Here is a 17,315-nt window from a genome sequence, read left to right as displayed (position 1 = left end):
GCTTCCACGAACTGGCTGCTGTAAATACTGCTGCAATGAACAATGGGGTGCACGTGTCTTTTTGAATTACGGTTTTCTCTGGGTATACACTCAGTAGTGGGATTGCTGGGTCATATGGTAATTCTATTTTTAGTTTTTGAAGGAACCTCCATACTGTTCTCTATAGTGGTTTATCAATTTACATTCCCAAGAGGGTTCCCTTTTCTCCACACCCTCTCTAGCATTTGTTGTTTGTAGATTTTCTGATGATGGCCATTCTAACTGGGGTGAGGTGATACCTCATTGTAGTTTTGATTTGCATTTCTCTAATAATTAGTGATGTTGAGCAGCTATTCATGTGCTTCTTGGCCATCTGTATGTCTTCTTTGGAGAAATGTCTATTTAGGTCTTCTGCCCTTTTCTGATTGGGTTGTTTTTTTAATATTGAGCTGCATGAGCTGTTTATATATTTTGGAGATTAATGCTTTGTCCGTTTGCAAATATTTTCTCCCATTCTGAGGGATGTCTTTTCGTCTTGCTTGTAGTCTCCGTTGCTTTGCCAAAGCTTTTAAGTTTCATTAGGGCTCATTTGTTTATTTTTCTTTTTATTTCCATTACTCTAAGAGGTGGATCAACAAAGATCTTGCTGTGATTTATGTCAAAGAGTGTTCTTCCTATGTTTTCCTCTAAGAGTTTTATAGTGTCCAGTCTTACATTTAGGTCTCTAATACATTTTGAGTTTATTTTTGTGTATGGTGTTAGAGAGTGTTCTAATTTCTTTCTTTTACATGTAGCTGTCCAGTTTTCCAAGTACCACTTCTTGAAGAGACTGTCTTTTCTCCACTGTATATCCTTGCCTCCTTTGTCATAGATTAGTTGACCACAGTTGCATGGGTTTATCTCTGGGCTTTCTAACCTATTCCATTGATCTATATCTCTGTTTTTGTGCCAGTACCATATTGTCTTGATTACTGCAGCTTTGTAGTATAGTCTGAAGTCAGGGAGTCTAATTCCTCCAGCTCCGTTTTTTTCCCTCACGACTGCTTTGGTTATTTGGGGCCTTTTGTGTCTCCATACAAATTTTAAGATTTTTTCTTCTAGTTCTGTAAAAGTGCCATTGGTAATCTGATAGGGATTGCATTGAATCTGTAGATTGCTTTGGGTAGTAGAGTCATTTTCACAATGTTGATTCTTCCAATCCAAGAACACGGTATATCTCTCCATCTGTTTGTATCATCTTTAATTTCTTTCATAAGTGTCTTATAGTTTTCTGCATACAGGTCTTCTGTCTGCCTAGGTAGATTTATTCCTAGGTATTTTATTCTTTTTGTTGCAGTGGTAAATGGGAGCGTTTCCTTAATTTCTCAACATTAGTGTATAGGAATGCAAGAGATTTCTGTGCATTAATTTTGTATCCTGCAACTTTACCTGATTCATTAATTAGCTCTAGTAGTTTTCTGGTGGCATCTTTAGGATTCTCTATGTATAGTATCATGTCATCTGCAAACAGTGACAGTTTTACTTCTTTTCCAATTTGGATTCCTTTTATTTCTTTTTCTTCTCTGATTGCCGTGGCTAGGACTTCCAAAACTATGTTGAATAATAGCCGTGAGAGCGGACATCCTTGTCTTGTTCCTGATCTCAAAGGAAATGCTTACAGTTTTTCACCATTGAGACAGGTATTTGATGTGGGTTTGTTGTATATGGCCTTTATTATGTTGAGGTTGGCTCCCTGTATGCCCACTTTCTGGAGAGTTTTTATCATAAATCGGTGTTGAATTTTGTCAAAAGCTTTTTCTGCATCTAGTGAGATAATCATATGGTTTTTATTCTTCAGTTTGTTAATATGGTGTGTCACATTGATTGATTTGCATATACTGAAGATTCCTTGCAATCCTGGGATAAACCCCACTTGATCATGGTGTATGATCCTTTTAATGTATTGCTGGATTCTGTTTGCTAGTATTTTGTTGAGGATTTTTGCATCTATATTCATCAGTGATATTGGTCTGTAATTTTCTTTTTTTGTAGCATCTTTGTCTGGTCTTGGTATCAGGGTGATGATGGCCTCACAGAATGAGTTTGGGAGTGTTTCTTACTCTGCAAATTTTTGGAAGAGTTTGGGAAGGATGGATGTTAGCTCTTCTCTAAATGTTTCACAGAAATCACCTGTGAAGCCATCCGGTCCGGGCTTTTGTTTGTTGGAAGATTTTTAATCACAGTTTCAATTTCACTACTTGTGTTTGGTCTGTTCATATTTGCTTTTTCTTCCTGGTTCAGTCTTGGAAGGTTATACCTTTCTAAGAATTTGTCCATTTCTTCCAAGCTGTCCATTTTGTTGGCATAGAGCTGCTTGTAGCAGTCTCTTAGGATGCTTTGTATTTCTGTGGTAACTGTTGTAAGTTCTCCTTTTTCCTTTCTAATTTTATTGATTTGAGTCCTCTCCCTCTTTTTCTTGATGAGTGTGGCTAATGGTTTATCAATTTTGCTTAACTTCTCAAAGAACCAGCTTTTAGTTTTATGGATCTTTGCTATTGTTTTGTTTCTATTCCATTTATTTCTGCTCTGATCTTTATGAATTCTTTCCCTCTACTAACTTTGGGTTTTGTTTGTTCTTCTTTCTCTAGTTCCTTTAGGTGTAACGTTAGATTGTTTATTTGAGATGTTTCTTGTTTCTTGAGCTAGGCTTGTATTGCTATAAACTTCCCTCTTAGAACTGCTTTTGCTGCATCCCAAGGGCTTTGGATCATTGTGTTTTCATTGTCATTTGTCTCTAGGTATTTTTTGATTTCCTCTTTGATTTCTTCAGCGATCTCTTGGTTATTTAGTAATGTATTGTTTAGCCTCCATGTGTTTGTGTTTTTTACGTTTTTTTCCCCTCTAATTGACTTCTAATCTCATAGTGTTGTGGTCAGAAAAGATGCTTGATATGATTTCAATTTTCTTAAATTTACTGAGGCTTGATTTGTGACCCAAGATGTGATCTATTCTGGAGAATGTTCCGTGTGCACTTGAGAAGAAAGTGTAATCTGCTGTTTTGGGATGGAATGTCCTATAAATATCAATTAAATCTATCTGGTCTATTGTGTCATTTAAAGCTTCTATTTCCTTATTAATTTTCTGTTTGGATGATATGTCCATTGGTGTGAGGTGTTAAAGTCCCCCACTAGTGTTGTGTTACTGTTGATTCCCTCTTTTAGAGCTGTTAGCAGTTACCTTATGTACTGAGGTGCTCCTATGTTGGGTGCATATAATTGTTATATCTTCTTCTTGGATTGATCCCTTGATCATTATGTAGTGTCCTTCTTTCCCTCTTGTAACATTCTTTATTTTAAAGTTTATTTTACCTGATATGAGTACTGGTACTCCAGCTTTCTTTTGATTTCCATTTGCATGGAGTAGCTTTTTCCATCCCTTCACTTTCAGTCTGTATGTGTCCCTAGGTCTGAAGTGGGTCTCTTGTAGACAGCGTATATATGCGTCTTGTTTTTATATCCATTCAGTGACCCTGTGTCTTTTGGTTGGAGCATTTAATCCATTCACGTTTAAGGTAATTATCGATATTTATGTTCCTATGACCATTTTCTTAATTGTTTTGTGTTTGTTTTTGTAGGTCCTTTTCTTCTCTTGTGTTTCCCACTTAGAGAAGTTCCTTTAACATTTGTTGTAGAGTTGGTTTGGTGGTGCTGAATTCTCTTAGCTTTTGCTTGTCTGTAAAGCTTTTGATTTCTCCATCGAATCTGAATGAGATCCTTGCCGGGTAGAGTAATCTTGCTTGTAGGTTCTTCCCTTTCATCACTTTAAATATGTCATGCCACTCCCTTCTGGCTTGGAGAGTTTCTGCTGAGAAATCAGCTGTTAATCTTATGGGCGTTCCCTTGTATGTTATTTGCCATTTTTCCCTTGCTGCTTTCAATAATTTTTCTTTGTCTTTAATTTTTGCAAATTTGGTTACTATGTGTCTCAGCGTGTTTCTCCTTGGGTTTACCCTGTATGGGACTCTCTGTGCCTCCTGGACTTGGGTGGCTATTTCCTTTCTTATGTTAGGAAAGTTTTTGACTATAATCTTTTCAAATATTTTCTCCGGTCCTTTCTCTCTCTTCTCCTTCTGGGACCCCCCCATAATGCGAATTTGTTATGTTTAATGTTGTCCCAGAGGTCTCTTAGGCTGTCTTCATTTCTTTTCATTCTTTGTTCTTTATTCTCTTCTGCAGCAGTGAATTCCACCATTCTGTCTTCCAGTTCACTTATCCGTTCTTCTGCCTCAGTTATTCTGCTATTGATTCCTTCTAGTGTAGTTTTCATTTCAGTTATTGTATTGTTCATCTCTGTTTGTTTGTTCTTTAATTCTTCTAGATCTTTGTTAAACATTTCTTGCATCTTCTCGATCTTTACCTCCATTCTTTTTCCGAGGTCCTGGATCATCTTCACTATCATTATTCTGAATTTTTTTTTCTGGAAGGTTGCCTATCTCCAATTTATTTAGTTTTTTTCTGGGGTTTTATCTTGTTCCTTCATCTGGTACATAGCCCTCTGCCTTTTCATCTTGTCTCTCTTTCTGTGAATGTGGTTTTTGTTCCACAGGCTGCAGGATTGTAGTTCTTCTTGCTTCTGCTGTCTGCCCTCTAAGGCTTCTTGACTGGAATTTTCTTCTTTCGATTGTAATGGTGTAGTCATCGGAGAAAGGCAGAAGGCAGACTGGAACATCTAAGGCAGCAACACTAACATTTTTCTGGCCTTTTAAAAGTATTTACAAAGAAGCTTTCAGAAGATGCTTAGAACACATAACTGCAGTGCTGAAAAGACGAAGAAATCACAAAATTTTCTCTGCTTTTGCATCTGTTTTCTTAACTCCTGGGAATCACCAACGTTTGTCCAGTGTATTTCAGCTGTGATTTACTGAAGCCTCTCACCACAGCAATGGGTTAACCCCGAACTTTGTCTCAGAAGCTCTCTCTTTTCCCTTGTTGACGTTCCCGGCTTGGTTGGAATCTCCGATTACTGTAGCTTTGCAGTATAGTCTGAAGTCAGGGAGCATGATTCCTCCAGCTCCGTTTTTCTTTCTGAAGATTGTTTTGGCTATTCTGGGTCTTTTGTGGCTCCATACAAATTTAAAAATCTTTTGTTCTAGTTCTGTGAAAAATGCCATTGGTAATTTGATAGAGATTGTGTTGAAACTGTAGACTGCCTTGGATAGTATGGTCATTTTAACAATATTGATTCTTCCAATCCAAGAACATGGAATACCTTTCCATCTGTTTGTGACGTCTTCAATTTCTTTCATTAGCATCTTATAGTTTTTAGAGTACAGGTGTTTTGCCTCCTTAGGTAGGTTTACTCCTAGGTATTTTATTCTTTTTTGATGTGATGGTAAATGCGATTGTTCCTTTAATTTCTCTTTTTGATATTTCGTTGATAGTGCATAGAAATGAAATAGATTTCTGTATATTAATTTTGTATCCAGTAATCTTATTGAATTCACTGATGAGTGCTAGTAGTTCTCTGGTAACGTCTTTAGGGTTTTCTATGTATAGCATAATGTCATCTGAAAACAGTGACAATTTTACTTCTTCTTTTCCAATTTGGGTTCATTTTATTTCTTCTTCTTCTCTGATTGCTGTGGCTAGGAATTCCAAAACCATGTTGAATTAAAGTGGCAAGAGTGGGCATCCTTGTCTTGTTCCCAACCTTAGAAGGTATGCTTTCAGCTTTTCACCATTGAGTATGATGTTAGCTGTGGGTCACGCAGTTTTAATAAAAAATGTGGACAGATCCCAAGTACTTATTACCCAAAGTTCCCAAAAGGCTAATATCTTGCAAAAGCGTAGTATAATATCACAACCAGGATATTGACACTGACACAATTAAGATACAGAATATTTCCATCACTACAAGGAATATTTCCATCCTTTTATAGCAATTTCCCTCATACCCTACTCCTCACTGCCATATTAACCTCTGCCAACTACTAATGTGTTCTACATTTCCATAATTTTGTCATTTCAAGAATTTTATACAAATGGAATTATATAGTATGTAACCTAATAGGATTGGCTTTTCACTCATAATAGAATTCTCCAAATATTCATTGGGTTATTGTACGTACCATTAGTTCATTCCTTTTTATTGCTGAGGAATACTCCACGGCATGAATGTGTCAGTTTGTTTAATCATTCACCCACTGAAGGACGTTGGGGTTGTTTCTATTTTGGGTTATTATGAACAAAGCTGCTATAAACATTCACATACAAATTTTTGTGTGAATATAAGGTTCCATTTCTCTGGGATAAATGCTTAAGAGTACAGTTTCTGGGTTGTATGGTATTGCATGTTAAGCTTTTTAAAAGAAAATTCCAAACTGTTCTCCAGGTTGCTGTACTTTTTTACATATTCTTCAGCAACAGATGAGTTTCTCGGCATCCTCATCAGCATTTGGTGTTGTTGCAACTTTTTATTTAGTTATTCTGACAGGTATAAAATAGTAAGTCACTGTGGTTTCAATTTGCATTTCCCTAATGACTAAAATGATGTTGAAGATCTTTTCACCTGCTTATCTGCCATTTTTATATATTTTTTGGTGAAAATATCTCTTGTTTAGCCTATTTACTAATTGTATTGATTTTGCACTGCTGAGTTTTGAAAGTTCTTAATACATTTTGGAAACTAGTCCTTTGTTGGAAATGTGGCTTGTAAATACTTTCTCCCAGTCTGTAGTATGCCTTTTCATTCTAATCACAGGGTCATTCATAGAATGTAAGTTTAAAATTTTGATCCAAATCCAAATGATCAATTTTTACCTTTATGGATCATACTTTTTGTGTCAAATCTCTTTGCCTAGCCCTAGATTTTTACAGTTTTACATTTTACATTTAAGTCTTGAACAGTTTTGAGTTAATTTTTTAATACAGTGTGAGGTTTGAGCAGAGGTTTATTTTTTTGCCTTTGCATGTCCAAATGCTCCAATATCAATTGGTGAAAAGGCTGTCTTTCCTCCATTGAATTGCTTTTACACATCTGTCAAATGTCAGTGGGCATACCTCTGTGGTTCTACTTCTGGGCTCTCTATTTTGTTCCACTGATCACTTTATTCCTCCAGCAATACTACACAGTCTTGATTACTGAAGCTATATAGTAGGTCTTAAAACTGCAAAGAGTGATTCCTCTTTTTCAAAATAGTTTTAGCTATTCTAAGTCTACTGTCTTTCCATATAAATTTTGGAATAATCTTGTATATACTAATAAAAAATTTTGCTGGAATTATTTAATTACATTAAACCTGTATATTAATTTGGGGACAACTGACATATTTACTAAGTTGTCTTCCAGTTCATGAACACAGTATGTCTCTCCACTTATTTAGGTCATCCTTGATTTCCTTCATTGGCATTTAAAATGTTTCAGCATACAAGTACTTTACAACTATTTACAGAGCAACTCTCTAGGAAAATGACCTTTAGATTAGCAGAAAGGATTTTCCATAACTAAAGAAATAAAGACGGAACCACAATGAGATGGGTAGGAGGGGTGGAGACATGGTATAATCAGGGCTCACACCCCCAGGATCAGTGACCCACAAATGGAAGAAATATCACAATTGTGGAGGCCTTTCCTCTATGAGGGAGAAGGGGTCTGAGCCCCGTGTGGGACTCCTCAGTCAACGGGTCCTGCACCAGGAAGTAAAGCTCCCAGAATTCCTGGCTTTGGAAACCAGCAGCACCCATGTTCAGGAGAGCTGGAGGGCTACAGGAAACAGAGATTCTGCTCTTAAAGGACCCTGGAAAAATCTGAGATGCTCCAAGTCTCAGCACAAAGAGGCAGCAGTTAGAAGCCTGGAACAGATCCACTTGCTGATCTTGGAGAGTCCTCTGGAGAGGCAGGAGGCAAATGAGAGACCCCTGCTGATACAAAAGCTGGTAGCAGCCATTCTGGGAAACTTCTTCTACCCTAATAACACTAGGGTGGGCAAGCACCCTTTTAGAATCCTCCCTCTAGCCTATTAGTACCCAGAAACTGGCCCACCCTCCAGCTGGGTGGCACCATCTCTGAGCACTGCCCCCCCCACCATCTGGGGCCACCCAAACAGCCAATCAATCAGCATGCTATACTACATTAACAAACTGAAGAATAAAAACCATATGATTATCTCAGTAGATACATAAAAAGCTTTTGACAAAATTCAACATCCATTTATGATAAAAACTCTCAACAAAGTGGGTAAAAGGAAACATACCTCAACATAAAAAAGGCCATATATGACAAACCCACAGCTAACATCATACTCAGTGGTGAAAAGCTGAAAGCATTTCCTTTAAGATCAGGAACAACACAAGGATGCACACTCTTCTACTTTTATTCAACACAGTATTAGAAGTCCTAGCCACAGCAATGAGATAAGAAAAAGAAATAAAGGGAATCCAAATTGGAAAGGAAGAAGTAAAACTGTCACTGTTTGCAGATGACATGACACTAGATACAGAAAACCCAGAAGACACCACCAAAAAACTACTAGAACTAGTAAGTGAATTCAGTAAAGTTGCAGGATACAAAATTAATAAACTAAACTCTGTTGTAATAACAAACCATTAAAAAGAGAAATTAAGTAAACAATCCCATTTACAAGTGCATCAAAAAAAATACAATACCTAGGAATAAATCTAACCGAAGAGGTAAAAGATTTGTACTCTGAAAACTATAAGACATTGACGAAAGAAACTGAAGATGACACAACAAATGGTAAAACATACCATTCTCAAAGACTGGAAGAATTAATATTGTTAAAATGACCACACTACCCAAGGCAATCTACAGATTCAGTGTGGTCCCTATCAAAATACCAATGACATTTTTCACAGAACTAAAACAAGTAATTCTACAATTTGTATGGAAACACGAAAGACCCTGAATAGCCAAAGCAATCTTGAGAAAGAACAAACTGAAGTATCACAATCTGTGATTTCAAACTATACTGCAAAGTTAACAGTAATCAAAACAGTATGACACTGGCACAAAAACAGACACACAGATCAATGGAACAGAATGGAGAGCCCAAAAATAAACCCATGCTTATATGATCAATTAATCTACAACAAAGGAAGCAAGAATATAAAATGAGGGGGAAAAACCCTTTTCATTAAATAGTGTTGGGAAAACTGGACTGCTACATGTAAAAGAATCACACTGGACTAGTTTCTCACATCACACACAAAAATAAACTCAAAATGGATTAAAGACTTAAATGTAAAACCTGAAACATAAAACTCCTAGAAGAAAACAGGCAGCATGCTCTTTGACATCAGTCTCAGCAATATTTTTTTGGCTCTGTCTCCTCAATCAAGGGAAACAAAACCAAAAGTAAACAAATGGGATTGCATGAAACTAAAAAGTTTTTCCACAGTAAAGGAAACTAACAACAACAACAAACCAAAAGGGCAGCTCACTGAATGGGAGAAGATATCTGCATATGATGCACCTGATAAGGGGTTAATATCCAAAATATACAAAGAACTCATATAACTCAACATCAAAAAAACAAACAACTCAATTATAAAGTGGGCAGAGGACCCGGAATAGACATTTTTTCAAAGAAGATATACAAATAGCCAACAGACACATGAAAAAAAGATGCTCAACATCACTAATCAGGGAAATGCAAATCAAAACCAAAACAGGATACCACCTCAGACCTGTGAGAATGGCTATCATCAAAAAAGACAAGAAATAACAAATGTTGGCAAGGATGTGAAGAAAAGGGAGTCCTTGTGCACTATTGGTAGAACTGTAAATTGGTACAGGCACTCTGGAAAACAGTATGGAGGGTCTTCAAAAAATTAAAAATAGAACTGACACATGACCCGGCAATTTCACTTCTGGGTATTTACCCAAAGAAACAAAAAGACTAATTAGAAAATATATATACACCTCAATGTTCACTGCAGTATCATTTACAATAACCATGATATGGTAGCAACTTAAATGCCCATTGATAGAGATGAATAGATACAGAAAATGTGATCTATATACACAACAGAATATTACTCAGCCATAAAAAAGAATGAAATCTTGCCATTTGTGACAACATGAATGGATTGAGAGGTATTATGCTAGATGAAATAAGTCAGAGAAAGACAAATACCATATGGTCTCACTTATATGGGGAATAAACAAACAAACAAACAAACCAAAAACAGACTCAGAGATACAAAGAACAGGTGGTTGCCAGAGGGGAGGGGGTTGGGGGTGAAAGAGATGAAGGGGATTAAGAGGTACAAACCTCCAGTTATAAAATAAATAAGCCATGGGATGTAATATATAGCATAAGGAATATGGTCAATAATATTGTAATAAATTTGTATAGGGACAAACGGTTACTAGACTCAATGTGGATCATTTCATAACGTATACAAATGTGAAATCACTGTGTAGTACATCTGAAACTGACATAATATTGAACATCAACTACATTTCAATTTTAAAAAGTTATGTTTACACTATACTGTAGTCTATTAAGCATGCAATAGCATTATGTCTAAAAAATCACTGTACACACTTTAAGTAAAAAATACTTTATTGCTAAAAAATGCTAACCATCATCTGAGCCTTCATCAAGTCATAATCTTTTTGCTGGTGGAGGGTTTGAAATATTGGGAGAATTACCAAAATGTGACATGGAGATACGAAGTAAGCAAATGCTGTTGGAAAGATGGCACCAACAAGAGTTACTAGATGCAGATTGCCACAAACCTTCACTTTGCAAAAACAAACAAACAAACAAAAACAAAATATCTGTGAAATGCAATAAAATGAGGTATGCCTATAGTTTTCCTTTTTGTACTGTCTTCGCCTGCTTTTGGTATATGTCATTTCCATTCTGCTACTTGCCCATATAAGTAACTTGCCAATATTCCTGTATGTGAAGTGAGTTTCTTACAGACAGTATATAGTTGAGTCACACTTTGTAATCCACACTGCCAATATCTGTCTTTTAATTGGTATATTTAGACCATTTACAGTTACTTTAATTATTGATACGTTAGGGTTGAAATCTATAATTTTATTTTTTGTTTTTTTGTTTGTTCTGTGTCTTTGTTTCTGGTTTATTTTTCCTGACTTCTTGTGGGTTACTGAAAAGCTTTTTAGAATTTTATTTTATCTATGGTGTTTTTGAGTATATCTCTCTGAATAGCTTTTTTAGTGGGTACTCTAAGTATTATATAAATATAACTTATCACAGTATACTGGTGTCATCATTTTACCAATTCAAGTGAGATGTGGAAACCTTACCTCCATTAATGTCCCTCTACCCTCCCCTGTTTACATTATAAATTGTCTCAAATATGTTTTCTACATACATTTAGATCCACATCAAACAGTATTATAATTTTGCTTCAACTGTCAAACATAATTTGGAAGACGTAGGATAAGAAGGAAAGTCTACTGTATTTACCCATAATTTTGCTTACCATGATCTTATGTTCCAAGGTTCTTTCTTTTATCATTTTCCTTCTGTCTAAAGAACTTCTCTTAGCCATTTTTTTAGGGCAGGTCTGCTGGCCACAAATTCTCTTACTTTTCCTTTATCTGAAAATGTGCTGACTTCTCCTTCATTGCTGAAAGATATTTTCACTGGATAAAGGATTCTGGATTGAAAGTTCTTTCCATCCAGCACGTGAAAAATGTGGCAGCTCCTTCTGCCTCTACGGTTTCTGATGAGAAATCCAGTGTTCTTGAATAGTTTTACCCCTACTGGTAAGGGGACTTCAAGATTTTTATTTTGTAGTCTTTAGTTTCCAGAAGTTTGACTATGAGTGTTTGGTTTGGATTTGAGTTTATTCTGTTTAGGGTTTGCTCCACTTTTAATCTGCAGGTCTGTCTTTTGCCAAATTTGGGGGGTTTTGGGCCATCATATGTTTGAGTACTTTTTCAGCTCCACCCACTTTTCTGCTTCTGGTACTCCAATCATATCAGTGTTAGATATTCTGTTATAACCACAGGTCCCTAAAGTTCTGTTCTGTTTTGCTTGTTTTTCTCAGTTTATTTCCTTTTGTTGTTGAAAACGGGTAATTTTTATCGTCTATCTTCAAGGTCATTGATTCTTTCCTCTGTCTCCTCTCTTCTGCTGTTGAGCTCATCCACTGACTCTTTTTTATTTTGGCTATTATAATTTTCCGTTTTAAAATTTCCATTTGGTTCTTCTTTATTCTATTTCTATAGTTCTATTTCTTCGCTGAGACTCTATTTTTCAGTTGTTTCAAGCATGTTCGTAAGTATTCAGTAAAGGCTTTTTATGATGATTGTTAAATTCTTTTGTCAGATAATTCCAACATCTCTGTCATCACACTGGCATTTACTGATCCTCTTTTCATTCAGTTAGATCTTCTCGATTCTTGGTTTGATATGTGATTTTTGTTTGAAACCTAGACATTTTGGGTATTATGAGACACTGGATCTTATTTAAACCTTTTCTTTTATGTGGATTCCTCTTATGTAGGCAGGGGGAGGGAAGTGAGACACCTTCTCATTACTGGCAGGTGAGGTGAAAGTCCAGGATTCCAAGGGGGCCTTCACTGACACCTGAGGAGGGGTTTCCTCATTATGGACAGGCAAAGGTGGGACTTTCAGCTCTCCACTATACCTCTACTGGTATCTCCTTGACTGGGAGGGTTACAAGTGCCTCATTACTGTTTCCTATGTGGTCTCCACTGATAACAGCAGGGGATGGGACCTCATTAACAGCCAGTGGGGATGAAAGTCCCAAGTCTCCACTCCACCTTCCCTGACACCACCCCAGGAGAGAAGTTGGGGCACATCATTATAGCCTGGTAAGGGCGAAGTCTAGGCCTTTGCTGTTGTGAGTCAGGGTGGAGCCATGTTTTTTCTGTTGTGTTTGGCTGTAGTAGAAAGTTATTTTCTAAAAGTTTCTATCGTGCTAAATAAGCTGCCTCTCTTGTGGTCCTGTGGCTAAAAAGCAGGTTTTTGGGGAGCATTTTTTTGTCTGTCCCATTCATGATTCTGGGTTGTTGGCTTTGTCAGTTCCTCTTCTGGGAAATATGAGGCAAAAAAAGAAAATGCAGGGAACTCACCACCATGTCATTCTTTGGATCCTTAGCTCCCTACCTGCTCTGCCACCTTGTCTCCATCTTCAGTCTTCCTATATTTGTTTTGTACATAATGTCCAGGTTTTTTAGTTGCACTTGGCAGGAAGGAATAGGGAAAAAAATATATCTACTCCATCTTCCCAGATTTATTCTCACATAATCAATAAACAACATTAAAAAGTAATACATGTGAGATTTCCACTGTTAACAAAAGGGATCGTGGGTTTCTAAATTCTGAGAAACACTGATTTAGAGATTTCCTTCTAACTCATTAATAAGCAAGTAACACTTATTTAACCATAAATCTGCCTAAAATCTTCTAATCTTAAAAATCAAACAGCTTTTAAAATAGTTTTCTAAAATCAAGACTCCTTTCATATCTGTCTACTATCACTGTCCAAAAATATCTTTTTTTTCCTTTTGGGATTACTTATTTTTAGTAAAAAGCTATTGAGTCCTGGGTGTTTTCTTGTTTAGTTTTAAATACAGAACATACTTCACACACTAGCAAACCAAGTCATGTTCATAATTTAAATTTTTCTAATGTGAGATGGAAAGAGAACAGTCTACACAAATACTTAATTACACAAAGCCCCAATCCATCATATATTTTTATCTAGTGACCTTTTTAGAATGCATAATATATTTAAAGCTACTAATGCAAAAAAACAAAACCCAAAAAACCAGGAATACGCAATTTCTGATCACAATAATATACACAAATGTTAATAAAATTGTGCTAAACTTTTAATGAGGCAATCTTTTTAAAAGAAACCATATCCAAACACATAAGCCTGATATATAGTTCATTATTGCTATAATAAATAACTTTATACATTAATAAACATCTTGAATTTACAAAGTCATTTTCATCTGACAATACATTAAAAAAATACCCTTTAGCATATTTACACTAAGCAAAATGAACATATAAAGACAATGGGATTTTCCAGAGTAATAAAAGACATTTTTACTAGTAGCCTAGTTATTATGAGAAATTAGCCACTTTTTACTCTGTTGAGCAAAACTGCTCTAAATTCTAGAGGACAGAGCAACATCAAAGTAAATAAATAACTATTTTTAATATATCTAATAGTGAAATGAAAAGTTGACATGACATGCAAAAACTGCTCCTTAGTCTCAAATATGGGACTGAAAATAGACATGCTTATAAACTATAAATTCTTCTGAAGTCTAAGTAATGGACCAGTGAACTTTTCAGCTCATTAAGGAAGTCTGAACTCCTACAAATAAATGAGACATGCTTTCAATTCTATTTCCCTTTACCCAAAACTTATTTTGTTCCAGTAACAGATAGATCAACGTTAACTTTATACAAACAGTATTACCACTAGAGCAGCCTAAATAGGACATATATGATATCTAAGGCTTAATGCCATTCAGGTTGTGATTACTGACAAGTTAGCAAATACCCTGTCAATTATTTTGGTATACAAAAAAACTGTCAGCTAATTTTTCCTTTTAAGGAAATAAATTTTTAAGAAATACAGACCCGCCTTTCAGGAAAATGTTCTTAGTTTTGAAATCATACAATTAGGCAACTGAGCCAATAGTCATACAGTTAAAAACTGAAGGTTTTATGGAAGATCTAAAATGAACTTTCTAAAAAGAAGTGAATAATATGTTTCTCCCTCTCTAATAAAAGTTATGACATATTATAAAAGAATGAAAAGCTTAAATTAACTATAGCTAGAGTTGTGAGTAGTTTTTAAAAAGATATATATATATTAGGACTAAGATTTTTCACAATTTATTACTACACTAAAAAATACACTTAAACAGGAAAAACTTTTATTATCTCTCCATTACTTAACAAAGGCCAGCTGAATTAATGCATTAAAGCTTATGTTAGTAGCCTATGGAAATCTAAACAATTTCACATATACCATCTTTCTTAAACTTTGGTATCTACATTTATTTACTTGGGTGAAATAATGTTTTAAAAATTACACTGGCCAATGCCAAGATTAAAGGCTGTAAATGTAAATACTCATGCTAAGAAAATATGCTTATGAATCTTACTATATATTGAAAATCTGCAGTCATGAATTTACCTTATCAGCTTTCAACTTTCTAAGGAAAGATGGATTGTCATATCCCTTTGCTTGCCTTGCCTCTTGCAAATGGTTGATCATCCACACATTTTTTCTCTGCTTTGCCAAATCAAGTGCTGATTCACCCTGATAATATAAGCAGAAGAAATTCACGTTAAAAAAAATGAAAGGAAAAGCAGAATATTTTCGTTACGAACTTTTAAAGCACTTCCACAAAAATAAATTGACTGCAGTATTAGTTCATTAACATTGTTTTTACATTTGGCAAAGTCAATTACTAAAAGACTCTAAATCATATATTACTTATACCTTCCCATTCAAGGTACAATCAGAAAATGTATCTATACCTCTTATTCTATAGATTCTATATTTGCTTGCATTTTAACTTAGAGAGTAATCAAAAAGTAGGTATTTTAGCACCTGCTGGATCAGAGGCTACCATTAAGTTTATCCAGTTATTTCATATTCTTTAAGGGTTTCATTAGTAATAGTTACTGCTACAAACCATCCTGCTGTAATACCAAACTGCCAGAAATCTCTCAGTTTAATTTCAGTGATGAATGAAGTCTGAAGAAAAGAACAGGGAAGAAAAAGAAAAGTCAACTTCCACTTCTACTGTTATATTGGTATTCTTGATCATGTTAAATTCATTCACCCATCCAGAAATTTCCAAAGAGAACACGGGTAGTAACAAAAAATGGTTAATCTTACATTATAGACTTGTAGCTCCCTTTAACTGCAAGAAAAAGAATTCCAAAGAGTATAACAGAACTAAAATGTTTTAAAGGCAGTAAGAAACAAGAAATGAGTGTCCCCAATTCTAGATCTATGCTTCTTTTTGCCTTTATTAATTTAAAATCTTATTTCTCCTTTTGCAAGTTAGATACCTACATTTTTATTCTATTTAATATTCTCCACTCTTTATATCCTTCCTTAAACAGAAAAGTAAAATTAATAATTTTGTTTACCAAAATTTCAAGAATTATGGATGAATATTCAAAATTACTTTAAAAAAAGAAAAAAAATGTTAAAATTTTATTTTAAAAAACTGGATGAAAATAAAGAAATAAGGAGCCTTGGGTTCCTTACTTATGAGGGATAATTATTAATCAAGTATGGAGTACAATTTAATTTAAAAAAAAAACACTGAAAAATAAAAAGAACCAAACAACAAAATAAACACACCACTACCACCAAGAGCAACAACAATAACAACACAACAATAAAAACAAAAAGCCTAACCAATCCTTTAATAAAAAGATCAATAGTATTTAATAAGAAATGGGCTAATCTAGGTGGTCTTCCACAAATAGGGATATTTGTTTTAAAATATCTCCTTACCTATTCCAAAATTCTATGTCACCTAGGTTGTCAGAACCAGCTAATTAATCCAAACTAAAAGATTACCTGAATAAAAGCAATCCCTTGGGTAACAACTCCCAGAGAATATCCTGCAGTTGCCTCGGTCCAGCTGAGCATCCCTTCCACTAGAGGGCCATGTGACACCTAAGGATTGCCTAGATAAAAAGATGGAGGGAGCTTTAAGCAATCTTTCAACTACTCCTCTAGTCATCTGACTACTTTTATACAGTTCTTTTATTCAGCTGGTAAAATAAACAAGCAATTAATTTAAAGAATTATACTAAAACCAGGGTTCCAAGTCAAGTCTATATTTAAACACTCCATGTGTCAGCCAAAATAGTAAATTATAATAACAACAGCAGTAATAACAAGAATCATGGAGTATTTATAGACTATGTAACTAACTGGTAATAAAAGAAATTCTTCAGGGGTTTGGTGTGATGAACATTACGGAACGTGGCAGGTGGAAGATCACTTTTTGCCTAAGTGAGGTGGAAATTCATTATTAAAACTAAGGAAAATTATTCCTTGGAGACCATCTAGGTGGGGTACTTAAGAGATATTTTCTGAAAATAGTTTCTTACCTCTTTTCAAGAAACCATATAAGCGTTTTTCAATATATTAATTAACAAAGCTCAGTAATTTTATATTTTGCACAAGCTAAAAGTTACGTCCTTTGATAACTTTAGAAAGAAGAATCATAAATGCGTAGGCAGCACTCGGATTAACTGCCCTCCCCAAACTCAGTTCATCTAAACTTATCAACCAAAAGCATGTGCAAGGGGGTGAAATATTCTTTAAATTC

The 17,315-nt window shown here is 35.1% G+C and overlaps 1 protein-coding gene across 2 annotated transcripts in view; it reads right to left on the bottom strand.

Annotated features, from left to right (window-relative positions):
* ZDHHC17 (zDHHC palmitoyltransferase 17) overlaps nucleotides 1-17,315 on the bottom strand; it is a gene marked incomplete at its 5' end in the record, with an annotated part of 106,459 nt that overhangs the window by 26,547 nt on the left and 62,597 nt on the right. The window contains 3 exons of one of the 2 annotated variants that reach the window (XM_082665899.1): nucleotides 15,149-15,274; nucleotides 15,670-15,715; nucleotides 16,556-16,641. In XM_082665899.1, coding sequence (XP_082522025.1) covers nucleotides 15,149-15,229 — 81 coding nt within the window. Of the gene's footprint in view, nucleotides 1-15,148; nucleotides 15,275-15,669; nucleotides 15,716-16,555; nucleotides 16,642-17,315 lie in introns of those variants that run through there. The other variant, XM_082665898.1, reaches the window with a different exon arrangement.

Source organism: Grampus griseus, assembly GCF_964374135.1.
Source record: "Grampus griseus genome assembly, chromosome: 11".
In the NCBI taxonomy this organism is placed as follows: Eukaryota; Metazoa; Chordata; class Mammalia; order Artiodactyla; family Delphinidae; genus Grampus; species Grampus griseus.
The sequence above is the reverse complement of the archived record's forward strand: the minus strand, read 5'-3'. Positions and strand labels throughout refer to the sequence as shown.